The 14,703-nt window shown below is 40.3% G+C and overlaps 1 protein-coding gene across 1 annotated transcript in view; it reads right to left on the bottom strand.

The window, feature by feature from the left end:
* Nucleotides 1–14,401, bottom strand: part of stx17 (syntaxin 17) — a 102,575-nt gene extending 88,174 nt beyond the window's left edge. The window contains exons 1-2 of the mRNA XM_059972513.1: nt 14,282–14,401; nt 5,028–5,200 (exon numbers count right to left, since the gene is read on the bottom strand). Coding sequence (XP_059828496.1) covers nt 5,028–5,150 — 123 coding nt within the window. The 5' untranslated portion in view covers nt 5,151–5,200; nt 14,282–14,401. The remainder of the gene's footprint in view (nt 1–5,027; nt 5,201–14,281) is intronic.
* Between the last annotated feature and the right edge of the window lie 302 nt (nt 14,402–14,703).

Raw genomic sequence — 14,703 nt, 5'->3', positions numbered from 1 at the left:
GGTCAGGATTGATGAGAAGGTAAACGCTGCTAAATACAGAGAGATCCTGATAAAAACCTGCTAGCCTCTGCCAGAAAGTTTAAACTGTGAAGGAAGCTTGTCTTTCACCACAGCAGCTACCCTACACACTGCCACAGCAACCATGGAGAGGCTTCAAATAAAGAAAATTGATGTCCTTGAGTGGCCCAGTCAGAGTCCTGACCTTAACCCGATTGTACATCTCTGTCAAGGCTTCAAGATTTCAGTCCCCTGCTGCCCCACCCCCTGACTAACCTAGTCTAGGTCAAGCAATGGGCAAATCTTGCTCCATCACATTGTGCAAAGCTGATAGAGACTTACCCAAAAAGAATACTGGCTGTAATAGCTTCGAGAGATGGTTCAATTAAGGATTGAGCAAAGGTGAATACTTTTGAACTGCTGACATTTTAGTTATTGAATTTTTATTTTTTCATGCCTTACAATTTTCCCTGTTTTTAGGGCTCTAATGTGAAAAAAATGAGCATGTAATTCACAAATAAAAATCTCAGTTTATTGATCAAAATCCCTCATTTTAATACTAATTTATGGGGCCAAAGAGTTAGGGCTAAATACTTTTTCAAGGCACTGTAACATGGATGAGGCAGGTGGAAAGGGCTAACTTCTGTGCTATAATTTCAATTTATTATCAGCTAATGCAATGGTCATGATTTGAGAGTTAGGGGGCAAAAGTTTAAGGGTAACATGAGGGGGAATTTCTTTACTCAGAGAATGGTAGCTGTGTGGAATGAGCTTCCAGTAGAAGTGGTAGAGGCAAGTTCAGTATTGTCATTTGAAGTAAAATTGAATAGGTATATGGATAGGAAAGGAATGGAGGGTTATGGGCTGAGTGCAGGCCAGTGGGACTAGGCGAGTGTAAGCGTCGGCACGGACTAGAAGGGCCGAGGTGGCCTGTTTCCGTGCTGTAATTGTTATATGGTTATATGGTTAAGGGTCTCAGAAGGAAACTGCCATAGCTGAGCTGCTAAAATTGAACATATAACCTGCGGTACCAAGGGTCCCAACACACTCAACGACTACTATACTATGATTAGAAATACCTACCATTCCATGCCTAGCCTGCATTTTGGAACATTTGATCACTTGGCTCTCCTTCTCCTGCCTGCAGGGGTGAAAGAGCAAAGCTCTAGAGGTAAGGACAACAAAGAGGTGATCGCAGGAGGCAGAGGAGCAGCTACTGGATTGCTTTGAGTTGGTTGACTGGGTCATGTTCAAGTACTCATCAGAGGATCTTATTAAGTACACCATGGTTGTCATGGATTTTATAAAAATAGTCATAGAAGAACACCACAAAATCACTCAGAGTCTTCCCCAACTAGAAGCCCTGGATGACCCATGAGATCCATAATCTATTGAGTACGAGATCAGTGACATTCAGATCTGACAACTAAGTAGAACACAAGAGGTCCAGCTATGATCTCCAGAAAGCCAATTCACATGCAAATTCTGGACCAAACTTGAATCAACAGATATGGCAGGGCTTGAATGCTATTACCTCTGAGGAAGTGAAACCAAGTGACATTGGTGACAACAGGGCATTGCTCCCAGATGAACTCAATGCCTTCTACACTCGCTTTTTGACCTTCAAAACATGGAGGAACCTTCACAGCCCCTGATGATCCTGTGATTTCAGTCTCTGAGGCCAATGTGAGAGCATTCTTCATGAAGGTGAACCCACAGAAAGCATCTAGCCTAGATGGGGTACCTGGCTGAGTACTAAAGACCTGCACTGATCAATTGGCTGGAGTGTTCACCAATATCTTTAACCTCTTGCTTCAGCAGTCTGAGGTACCCCCTACTTCAAGAAGGTTTCAACTATACCAATGCCTAAGAAGAATGTGGTAACCTGCCTCAATGACTATCGTCCACTAGCACTTATATTCACTGTGATGAAGTGCTTTGAGAGGATGGTGATGAAACACATCAACTTCTGCCAGAGAAGTAACTTGGATCTGCTCCAATTTGCCTACAGGTCCATTGCAGATACTATTTCATTGGCTCTTCACTCAACCCTGGAACATTTGGACAGCGAAGATGTAAATACATCCAGATAATCTGCATTGACTACAGTTTATCATTCAATTTCATCTCTTAAAACTAATCAATAAGCTTCAAGACCTTGGCCTCAATACCTCCTTGTGCAATTGGATCCTCAATTTCCTCACTTGCAAACTCTAGTTAGTTCAGATTGACAAAAACATCTCCTCCACAATCTCCATCAGCAGAGGTGAACCACAAAGCTGTGTGCTTATACCCCTACTCTACTCTCTTCATACTTGTCACTATGAGGCTAAGCACAGCTCCAATGCCATATTTAAGTTTGTTGACAACACTGTTGTCTTTGGTTGAATCAAAACCAGATCAATGATAGGAAGCAGATTGAAAATCTGGTCAAAAGGTGACACCTCTCATTCAATGTCAGCAAAACCAAAGGATAATTATTGACTTCAGGAGGAGGAAACATAGAAACATAGAAATCTACAGCACATTGCAAGCCCTTCGGCAGACAATGGTGTGCCAACCATGTAACCTAATTCTAGAAACTGCCTAGAATTTCCCTACTGTATAGCCTTCTATTTTACTAAGCTCCATGTACCTATCTAAGAGTCTCTCAAAAGACCCTATTGCATCTGCCTCTACCACCTTCGCTGGCAGTGCACTCCACACACCCACCACTCTCTGTGTGAAAAACTTATCTCTGACATTCTCTTGTACCTACTTCCAAGCACCTTAAAACTAAGCCCCCTCATGTTAGCCATTTCATCCACGGGAAAGAGTCTCTGGCTCTCCACATGATCAATGCCTCTCATCATTTTATACACCTCTATCAGGTCACCTCTCATCCTCCGTTGCTCCAAGGAGAAAAGGCCAAGTTCACTCTACCTTTTCTCATAAGACATGCTCCCCAATCCAGGCAATGACCTTGTAAATATCCTCTGCACTCTCTCTATAATATCCACACCCTTCCTGTAGTGAGGTGACCAAGTGGGGTCTGAGCAAGATCTTATATAGCTGTAACATTACCTCACAGCTTTTGAACTCAATCCCATGGTTGATGAATGCCAACACACCATACGCCTTCTTAACCACAGAGTCAACCTGCGCAGCAGCTTTTGAGTGTCCTATGGACATGATTCCCAAGATCCTGCTGATCCTCCACACTGTCAAGAGTCTTACCATTAATATTATATTGTCTTCAAATCTGAACTACTTCACACTAATCTGGGTTGAACTCCATCTGCCACTTCTCAGACCAGTTCTGCATCCTATTGATGCCCCACTGTAACCTCTGACAACTGTCCAGACTATCAACACTCCCAACTTTTGTGTCATCAGCAAACTTACTAACCCATCCCTCTGCTTACTCATCCATGTCATTTATAAAAATCACAAAGAGGAGGGGTCCCATAACAGATCCATGCAGAACACCACTGGTCACCATCCTCCAGGCAGAATACGAACCATCTACAAACATCCTTTGCCTTCTGTGTGCAAGCCAATTCTGAATCCACAAAGCAAGGTCTCCTTGTATCCCATGCCTCATTACTTTCTGAATGAGCTTTGCATGGGGGACCTTATCAAATGCCTTACTGAAATCCATATACATTACATCCACTGCTCTGCCTTCATCAATGTGAAACTTGTGGTCCATGAGCCAATCCTCATCAGGGAGATCAGAAGTGGTGAGGTTAACAACTTTACATTCCTTGATGTTATCATTTCAGAGGATCTGCCTCGGCCCAGCATGTAAATGCCATTATGAAGAAAGCACAGCAGTGCCTCTACTTCCTTAGAAGTTTGTAAAAATTTGGCATGACATCTAAAACTTTGACAAACTTTTATAGATGTGTGGTGGAGAGTATATTGCCCAGTTGCATCGTGGCCTGTTATGGAAACACCAATGCCCTTGAACAGAAAATCCTACAAAAGGTAGTAGATACAGCCCAGACCATCACAGTAAAAACCCATCCCACCACTGAGCATATCTACACACAGTGCTGTCACAGGAAAGCAATATTCATCATCAAGGACCCCTCCACTCAACCCATGCTCTCTTCTCGCTGCTGTCTTCAGAGGAAGGTACAGGAGCCTCAGGGCTCACACCATCAGGTTCAGGAACAGTTATTAATCCTCATACATCAGACTCTTGAACCAGAGGAGTTAACTTCACTCATCCATCAATAAAATGTTCCCATAAACCTTGGATTCACTTTCAAGGACTCTTCATCTCAGTTTCTCGATATTTATTGCTTATTTATTTATTTTTTTTCCTTTTATATATGCACAGACTGCTATCTTTTGCACACTGGTTGTTTGTCCATATGAGGGTGCATTTTTTCATTTATCCTTTTGTGTTTCTTGGATTTACTGTGTATGCCTGGAAGCAAATTGATCTCGGTTTTATTTAATGGTGTATATGTACTTCGATAATAAATGAACTTTGAACTTTGACCTGCTGAATTCCTCCATTATACTGTGTGTGTTGTACATGTGTTTTCCGCCCACTGACTTCAATACTATCATGATGCCATTCACAGTTAATGGGTCCCTTGATATCAGTCACTCTTGAGGCAACTCTGGAATACAGCTTTGGTACAAGTTGGGACCCAAGACCATAATGAAGTCTGAAGCCACTCCCAAACTGGGCATTAGCAAGCAGGTTGCTGGTGTGTAAGGGTTGCTCAATAGCACAGTGTTTGAGCTATTGAGACCTTTTGTCACCTTCTTGATTATAAAAAGTAGACTGACAAGATGCCAGTTGGCTGCAATTAATTTCTCCTTTTTATGGAAGGAATAAACTTGATCCATTAATAAATTCAATCTATCTTCAACATTTAACCTATTTTATTTTTAAGTTTAGCATACTTTACACAATTTCATTATTATTCAGTGTGTGTTTTTGATCTTGAGCTGGATTCTTTATTTTTCCATTATAAATACAAGTCTGAATGAAAATATGTACAGCATTACATTTGCATAAATCTACAAACCTTCTCAATATTTATCTGGTGCTTATGTAACCGTTCCAAATCTGTTGGGATTGCAACTTTAACGAATTTCTGGATAGTTGGTTCCAGCCGTCGATACTTCAGTTTTGCAGGACCTTCTGCCATGCTGTTCCCGAGCAACAATTTGCGTTTTTTGGTTGAAGACACATCGGGACCTTAATTCAAAATTAAAAAAAAAGAGTTCAAGAGTAAACGCTGATTCTGCAAGAATTCTAACAAACTCCTTATTTCTTCATAAAGTTCCGGGCCCAGTAGATAAATTGGTGTCAAATGATCATTTCTACAATTGTGCTAAAAACTTTTTTGAAAAATTTTCAAGTTACCACATTTTAAACGCAACTGATTTCTTGTAGGAAATGTCAGCCAAAATGTGTTTATGCTCAACACCTCAAATACAGCTGTCAAATAATAGTAAAAGTAAGGTCCTCTAAATTCATTTAGATGACCTTATTCTGCACTCATTCAAACATACAAACCAGGAACAGAGTAGGCCCTCACATCATGGCCAATCTGAATGTAACTTTAAATCCACATTGTTTCCCATTTCCCCACATAACTTTTCACTCCTTGACAACCTTGGATCTATCTACTTCTGCCTTAAAAATAACTAAAGAATCTGCTTACACCAAACTTTGAGAGAGAGTTCAAATAATTAGTTACAAAGATACAGAGTGGAAACAGACCCTTCAAAAGTATCTGCATCAGTCATCAAGAATGTATTTTTCACACTAATCTTACTCTAATTCATTGGATGCGATTCCTCACATTTCTCAATTCACCAACCCCTAAAAAAAAGTTCAGTTCATCCCTGTCATAAGTAGGTGATCCCCTACTTTTTTTAAACAGGGACCCCGAGTTTGATATTCTCCCACAAGAGGAAATATACTCTTCAAATCCACCTCTCAAGACCTCACAGGATCTTATGCTTCAATCAAGCCTCCTCCTACTCATCTAAATTTCAGCAGGTACAAACCTAGCCTATTCAACCTTTCCTCAGAGACAACCTACCCATTCCATATAGTAGTCCAGGATACAACCTCAGGACTACTTCAACTGCACTAAAAGTTTTCCTCAATTCTGAAGCCAACAACTGTACATAGTACACCAAATCACAGGAATTTTAGAAACTGAAAACTAATGGCTTAATTATTTTACTACTGACTTTTAAAACTCTAGGATGAAATGTTCCAGGATCTAGCGATTTGTCAGAAAGTAGCTCCAACCATCTGTTCAGTACCAGTTCCCAGTTACAACCACTAGTATCAATTACTAATATTTGTAATTTGCCTATTTCTTGGAGGTTACTTGCATATTAACCAGCAAAAATTGATGCAAATACTTATTTAATCCACCTACCATGTCTTTAGTTCGTCACCAGACTCACTTTCTATGAGACAAACATTGACTTTATTAAGGCAACACGAGTGAATCTACAGATGCTGGAAATAAATAAAAACACAAAATGCTGGCAGAACTCAGCAGGCCAGACAGCATCTATTGGAGGAGGCAGTGACAACGTTTTGGGCCAAAAAACGTCATCACTACCTCCTCCCATAGAAGCTGTCTGGCCTGCTGAGTTCTGCCAGCATTTTGTGTTTTTATTGACTTTATTAACTCTTTTCTCTTTAAAGATCTATGGAAACTCTCAAATTTTATGTTTGTATGCTTTTGCCTCATGCTCTAACTTTTTCTTGTTAATTTTTTGGGCATTTTTTGCTGATTTTATACTGTGTTATTTCCTGACTTGCCACCCATTTTGCACAATTATGTTCAATCAGGTATGAAAAGAAAATGAAAACAAAAATTAAATTAAGTTGTTAATGTACATGCATGCAATATTACAAAATATCACTAAAGCAACTGAACATTATTATTGCATTAAGACACACATTAGTTGGTAACATTAGCCTGGGATATTTTATATATTGAATTCTTTTGTGATAAAAGAATTGTAAATGCTTATTGCTGCAGATCATTAGATGGTGCTTCAGTAAATTGTTGTATTAAGCAGGTGGGCACACAGTTATTCTGCCTAGACCGGGGCGGTACCATGGTAAATGTGGTAAACCACACCCCATGTTCTCAACTGCACGTAATCATGCAATTAAATTATTTTCATTGACCTAAAAACATATTTACACAGTTTCTGGTTTGAATATAGCCTTATCAGCTCAGAAAATAATACAATTTTTTAAAAAATCAAAACTTTAGCTTTGCAGCATAACATTTTCAAAGGGCATTAGCACAAAAATTGTTTGTTCGATTTCACCTTTACCATCAGGTGGCTTACTAATTCCAAACCTTTCATTTAGTATAGTATTTCTAGCACTTTTAATGAGTGGAAAATTCAGGGATCGTGTACTTGAGAAGTTGCATTTGAAATTAGGTATGTTTGTACACTCATTTTGACATTAAACTCAGCATAAACAATTAGAAATACTTTATGATTCATCCTGGAGTCATGAAGATAGTGCATTTAAAAAAGCAAAAATTTTATGAGAATAATTTCTGTTTAAAAGTTATCACACAACATCAATCAGGTGATTCTTTTTCCCTTCCTGCACTAGATTCTGTATTTAATTTTATACCCATTTCTAAATGGTCTAAAATCATGAAAAGTGCTTGCACAGCCCTAGACACAAAGGCGGAGCTATTATACTAAGCCTAAGGTACACTGGGTGTTCGGGTGTGAGGATCAACACAGACATCAAAGTGAGGGGAAATGTGAGGAAAATTTAACTATAGAAGATTCTTGTTAATTGGGCCAACAGACAATCAAGGCAGCCATTTATTTGGGTCAACTCTTAAAGAACAAAATCTATTCAAGATAATAGCTGTGATTCCCTTTGATTATTTGGGATACTATGATGCTTAATTGCGACAACAGACTGAAGCCGAACAGTTTTTAACTCACATCAGTCCTGTGCACTTGCATGACCATTAGATACAACATTGTGCTTCAAGCCAACAGTTGTTAAGTAGCTTCAGTTGATGTGTTTGTGTTGAAAAAGCAGCAATAATTAATCCTTTTTCAACCAGTAGAAACGTTAGTATTGGTAGTGTTCAAATTTATTCTATATTTCATTGAAATACATAATTTTTACTCAGCTTGTCATTTTTGCACCTTTTTAGCAATTTCCATGAAACTTCGGCAAATTGATGCAACCGCTCAATTGGGCTAAAATGTACTAGTCCCAATAAGTCCCAGTTAATCAGAATCTACTATACATGCAAGCAAGCAGTATATGCCCTGATGCTTGAAAGTTTACAATATTATCTTCCAGTTGTGCTCACCTTCAGATACTATTCACTAAGAAATCTGAGAGACAGCTACCATTTGAAATTTTCACAAATGAGCCCAAGCAAGATTAATAACTTTCCGTAGGGAGAATCGTGGGTGTAAACTCATTCTTTCTCTGTGATGCAGCTCATCAGCACACCAACGCACTATAACACCGTTCAGACTTCTGTACCATGTCTATAAGCAGATTCTATAGAATTGCATGCTTGGAGAACAGGCTGTGGTCTGGGTCTTTCTCCCACATGAAGTTTCAGTCTTATCTGAGGGAAATCCCCTGCTTTTCTTTCAGTTGCTTGAACCACATAGAAGCCAGGATATAACAAAGTATTGCTTAAATTGGACATGGTGTCAATTATTTTCTAAAAACAGTATTAAGGATTTGCAATAAACATATGTTTGTATGGTACAGAAACAGGCCTTTTGGCCCACTACATCCATGTCCACACTGATATCATTTATCTGCATTGGGACCTGCTATGCAGATCTGCTATGCCCTGCTCATTCAAATACCTGTCTAAATGTCTTTTAAACATAATGATTATATCTGACTCTATCACCTTCCTCTGGTCATACATTTCACATATCAATTATTTATTGTGATTTTCAAAAAGCCCAACCTATCCAATCTCTCTCCATGGTCCTCCAATCCAAGCAACATTTGACAAATTTCATTTGCATTCCCTCCAATGCATCAGATCCTTCCATGGACACCCCCATTGTGTTGTCTGTTATAAAATTTCTGTTAAATGTGATAGCTCAGAAAAGATACGACAGCTCAAGTCTGGGCACCAATGAGGTGCTTTGGTCCAGAAGATATTTAAAAACCCCCTCTATCATTACCAACTTGCGATGAAATCAATGAGTGCAGCACAGTCTGCTGGAATTGACACCAGTTATAGATAAAATCAAATGGCCAGCTTGGAGAAGCAGCAACAGAGGATGACATGCATGCTGAACAACAGGCAATAGACACAGCTGAGCAGTCCCACAATCTGCAACTTCATTGCAGTCATGCAACCTGCAGCCTTCATACCGACTTGTAAATTGTGGTGGAAAATTAAATAGTTAACGGGAGATGCAGGCTCTAAGAAGATCCCCTTCATCTGCAATGCAGGACTTAGTATGAGAGTGCCAAAAACAAGACTGAATCAATTGTTGGATGACTCACATATCTACACTGGTGGGACTGACATAGATTTGGGGACCACTTCACCTTAATATAAAAAGGTTTTTGACGCCTACCCATTTCAATTCACCTTCCCATTCCCATTTCTACATGTCGATCCATGGCCTCCTCTACTGCCACGATGAGGCCACACTGAGGTTGGAGGAGCAACACTTCCTATTCTGTCTGGGTAGCATCCAACCTGATAGCATAAACATTGATTTCTCTAACATCTGTAATTTTTCCCTCTCCCTCTTCTCTCTTTTCAATTCCCCACTCTGGCTTCCCTCTCACCCATTTTCTTCTTCTCACTGTCCACCACCTGCCTTTGGTTCCCCTCCTCCCTCCTTTTCTTCCACGGTCCACTGTCCTCTGCTATCAGATTCCTTCTTCTTCAGCTCTTTACCTCTCCAACTTATCACCTCACTTCATCCTTCCTTCCCACACCCAGCCACCTACCTTCTCTCTCACCTGGATTGACCTATCACATGTCGGGTTGTACAGCTCCCCCTCCCCACTCCTTAATTTGGCTTGTACAGCCCTTCCTTTCCAGTCCTGATAAAATGTCTTGGGCCAAAATGACAACTTTTTATTCCCCTCCATGAATACTGCCTGACTTGTTGAGTTCCTTCAGTAACTTTGTGTGTGTGCTCAAAATTTCCAGCATAGAACCATAGAACATTACAGCACAGAAACAGGCCTTTTGGCCCTTCTTGGCTGTGCCAAACCATTTTTCTGCCTAGTCCCACTGACCTGCACCTAGACCATATCCCTCTGCATTCACCACTTCATCTGGCAGCTCATTCCACACTCCCACCACTCTCTGTGTGAAGAAGCTCCCCATAATGTTCCCTTTAAACTTTTCCCTTTTCACCCTTAACCCATGTCCTCTGGGTTTTTCTCCCCTAGCCTCAGTGGATAAAACCTGCTTGCATTCACTATATCTATACCCATCATAATTTTATACACCTCTATCAAATCTCCTCTCATTCTTCTACACTCCAGAGAATAAAGTCCTAACCTATTCAGCCTTCTTCTGTAACTCAGTTTCTCAAGTCCCGGCAACATCCTTTTAAACCTTCTCTGCAACTCTTTCAACCTTATTAATATCCTTCCTGTAATTAGGTGACCAAAACTGCATACAATACTCCAAATTCGACCTCACCAATGTCTTATACAACCTCACCATAACTTTCCAACTCTTATACTCAATACTTTGATTTATAAAGGCCAATGTGCCAAAAGCTCTCTTTACAACCCTATCTACCTGTGACACCACTTTTAGGGAATTATGTATCTGTATTCCCAGATCCCTCTGTTCTACTGTTCTCCTCAAAATCTATTGTGCTTACCTGAAATGTTCATTCCCTCCACAAGTACATAACAACTACAATAGCTACCATTTCCAAAATGCAGTGCAATTACCCGCATGGACTACGACGACAGTATCTACCAAAAATAAGATGTATAAGGGCAATAGGCACAGAGGAACTTGACCTTCCGCAAATTCCCCACCAACATGTCAACGTTTCTTCATTGTTGCTGGCTCTACATCCTGGAATTCCCTACCCAGTCAGAAGATTGCTATCAACATCTTCTCAAAAGCAATTAGGGATAGCAAATAAATACTGGCCTTATTAGAAATATACACATCTGAAAAACTAAAATCTTCAGAATTACTGTCACAATGCTTTCTCATATCCTATATCCTTAGATGTTTTGTAGCTGTTTGAATGCAGAAATCATGGAGAAAGTAGATCATTTAAACATTGTGACCCCCGCATCTATTTTTGCAAAAATTTAATTGAATCTGTTGTTTGTAGTTAATTAATGTTTTAAGTATATAGAGATTAAAGAAACTATGTGGTTGTGCAGTTACAAAACATTAGTGCAATAGGCTGTGTTAAGAAAATAACCAAAGAAAGATCATGTACTTTGATTCTTCATAAGCATCAAGAGATTTAAGGCTGAGTACCGATTAGGAGGATAAACAACCAATGGTCAAGATTTGTATTTCTGGGCTCACATCATGCCAAAACACTATAACACCATAAGACATAGGAGCAGAATTAGGCCATTCGGCCCATCAAGTCTGCTCTGCCATTCTATCATGTTTGATTCATTATCCCTCTCAACCCCATTCTCCTGCCTTCTTCCCGTGACCTCTGATGCCATAATTAATCAAGAACCTATCAACTTACACCTTAAATATATCCAGTGAACTGGCCAACATAGGCATCTGAGGCAATGAATTCCATAGATTCACCACCATCTGGGTAAAGAAATTTTTCCTCATCTCTATTCTAAATGGATGTCCCTCATTCTGAGGTTGTGTCCCCTGGTCCTAAACCCCCCCCCCCCCGACTATAGGAAACATCCTTTCCACATCCACTCTATCTGGGCCTTTCAGTATTTGATAGGTTTCAATGAGATCCCCACTCATTCTTCTATACTCCAGCGAGTACAGGCCCAGAGACATCAAATGCTCCTCATATGTTAATCCTTTCATTCCTGGGATCCTTATCATGAACTTCCTCTGGACCTACTCCAATGCCAGCATATTTTTTCTTAGATAAGAGGCCCAAAACTGCTCACAAGTGTGGTCTGACTGATGCCTTATAAAACCTCAGCATTAGATTCATGCTTTAGTATATAAAATAAAGCGAGGTTCAGATAAGGTTCACAGTCAGAGTTTTTTTCCGCAGGGTGGAAATGTCAAATATTAGAGGGCATCAGCTTACTGTGAGAGGGGAACATGTAAAACAGATGTGTGGGGCATTTTTTTCACACAAACCCTGGAAGCATTGCCAGGAGAAGTGGTAGAGGTAGATTCAACAGCAACATCCAAGAGGCATTTAGACAGGCACATGAACAGGCTGGGGATGGAGGAACATTGACCACGTGCAGGCAGATGGGATTAACTAAGACTGGTTGGTTGGAACACGATGGGCATACAGGCCCATTCTTGTGCTGTACTGTTTTAAGTTACAAAGCTGGTTGATAATGTAAACTGCGAGGAGGATGGAGAAAAAACCTCAATGAGAAGAAGACTGTTAAAATTTAGAGACAAGGACATTGCAGATAGAATATAATAAAGAAAGGTGTGAGGTCATTCCTTTATTGTAGAAAATATAGAAAAGCAGAGTATTTTCTAAATTGTAAGATTGAAAAGGCTGGTGTTTGGAAAAACTTGGGTGCTCCTGTACACAATATTTAGGAACAGCAAAGTAAATGGTACACTGGCCTTTATTGCAAGACTTAGTTGATCAAGACCACTCTGTAATTTTGATAACCTTCTTCACTATGTATGATGCCAGCTGTTTTAGTATCTTAAGTTATGGCAGAATTGAGAGAATTAGCCATGGGGAAGAAAGCACAAAGGCCCTAATCTTGCTCCTATTTTTTAACATTGTCTGGCTGATGTCACAGCTTCAACTTTTTGCAGAGAATGACTCTCCCAAAACTGTATTTTTTTTTACTATTTTGTAGGCCACAGCAGAAACCAAGAGGTATTGGACCATATAAACACATACCAGAGAGTGTCAGGAACCACGAACCCTAACTATTGATACGTAAATATCTCAATTTGCTGACATTGACAGGTACGTTCATACACAGAATATATCCACTAAGAAGGCAAAATTTTTCATATTGAATGCATGGCTGCAAAAGCACGCCTGTGTGACCAACCAATAGAAAAAAATTAAAAGGAATGCCAGGAAGTACTCGGTAGATCGGGTACTATATGTTGACAAAGAACCAGAATTAGCATTTAAGGTGGTTGAAATCTCATTAGGACTTGCTGATGAAAATACATCAATTGAAAATTTTGCTTTTCTAGCCACAGATTTGACCTAGCCTGTTAACATACATCGTGTATTTCCTGTTTTCATGCAGATTTCTAGCTAATATATTTCTTCACATTTGTTCTATTGTTGTCAACAAATACAAGTAAAATAGATGTTGGACTTCAATGACTGAATTGCAAGGTTTGTCAGGTGCAGTATTCGAGTGTCCTGCTCTAGCAGCAAACTACTGCAACAATTTCGACACATTTACCTTTGATCCAAATTCACTGAGGGAGGAATTACTGTCTTCACCAGTGCAAAACAATGCAACAAGAAAGGGTTTTATTTCACTGAAGGAACGGAGAAGAGGATGTGTCCAAAAATGAAAGGTTTATATGTTTATGGAATTGAGTTGTATTAAGTATATTCCAAATTAGTGCACATCCATGTTTATTAATCGTAGAGGGAATAGCTCTTACGGTATCTAAAACTGTTGACAAGAAAGGGGAGGGTGGTTGTGGAAGTCTACAAATTCCACTATTCTACCTATAACTATAATTTGGTGTATGGGTGGGATCTTCCGTCAACTTGTCATGACCAGCATGTCCAGGTCCGTCTGTCGCCTTTTACGACCGGTGATCGCCACAAACCAGGAAGTCGTTGGTATAACTGATAAGCAGTTGTTCAAGTGTTATGTATGTATTGCTACCAGCCGCGAGTCAGGAGATGTTGGACGGTGGTTTGATGGCATTCCAGTTACCCGTGCAGCCCAGGGCAGCGTATGAACGAGTCCACTCACATCGTCACCTGTCATCCGGGCCGGGCCGGGCCGCTGCCCCTGAACCGACACCTTTAATGTGTGCCGACTCTCGGCTTTTGATACCGGGGCAGCCAACCCAAGCATCGAGTCGAAGGTTTGTCTCACATACACTGACAAAGCGCCAGGACTCTGTGGAAAGAGGCATAAACTGAAAGACCGTACCTCCGGGCCCGGCACAGCCGCCGTTCCGAGTCCGCCCAACTGAGCTCGCCGAGCCGACACCGCAACTTGACAACACAACTACTTCCGGCGTCACCTAAAACAACGCCCCCGAGTGCCGGGACTCGGGAGCGAACAGAAACCTAGAACTCCGGGTGCTGCAAATGTGAAAATAACTATATCTCAAAAAAAAGTCTTAACGCGCGCTTTACACAACGCAGTGATACCCTCCACTAACTTTACCGAGGAATTTGTTTATACTTAGAGGATTGTGTCACGCAGAAATCCAACGATAAATGATAAGTTACTGTATTGAAATAATGTGGGCTTTATGAAACCCAGTCCAAAAGTAATCCGATTAACACTTTGCGTGGGTGTCATTGATTTGTGAATTAATAATCGAAATTACCTCTCATTTTTTAAAA

Source organism: Hypanus sabinus, chromosome 6, assembly GCF_030144855.1.
Source record: "Hypanus sabinus isolate sHypSab1 chromosome 6, sHypSab1.hap1, whole genome shotgun sequence".
In the NCBI taxonomy this organism is placed as follows: Eukaryota; Metazoa; Chordata; class Chondrichthyes; order Myliobatiformes; family Dasyatidae; genus Hypanus; species Hypanus sabinus.
Note: the sequence above shows the minus strand (reverse complement) of the source record. Positions and strands in the feature narration are given on the sequence as shown.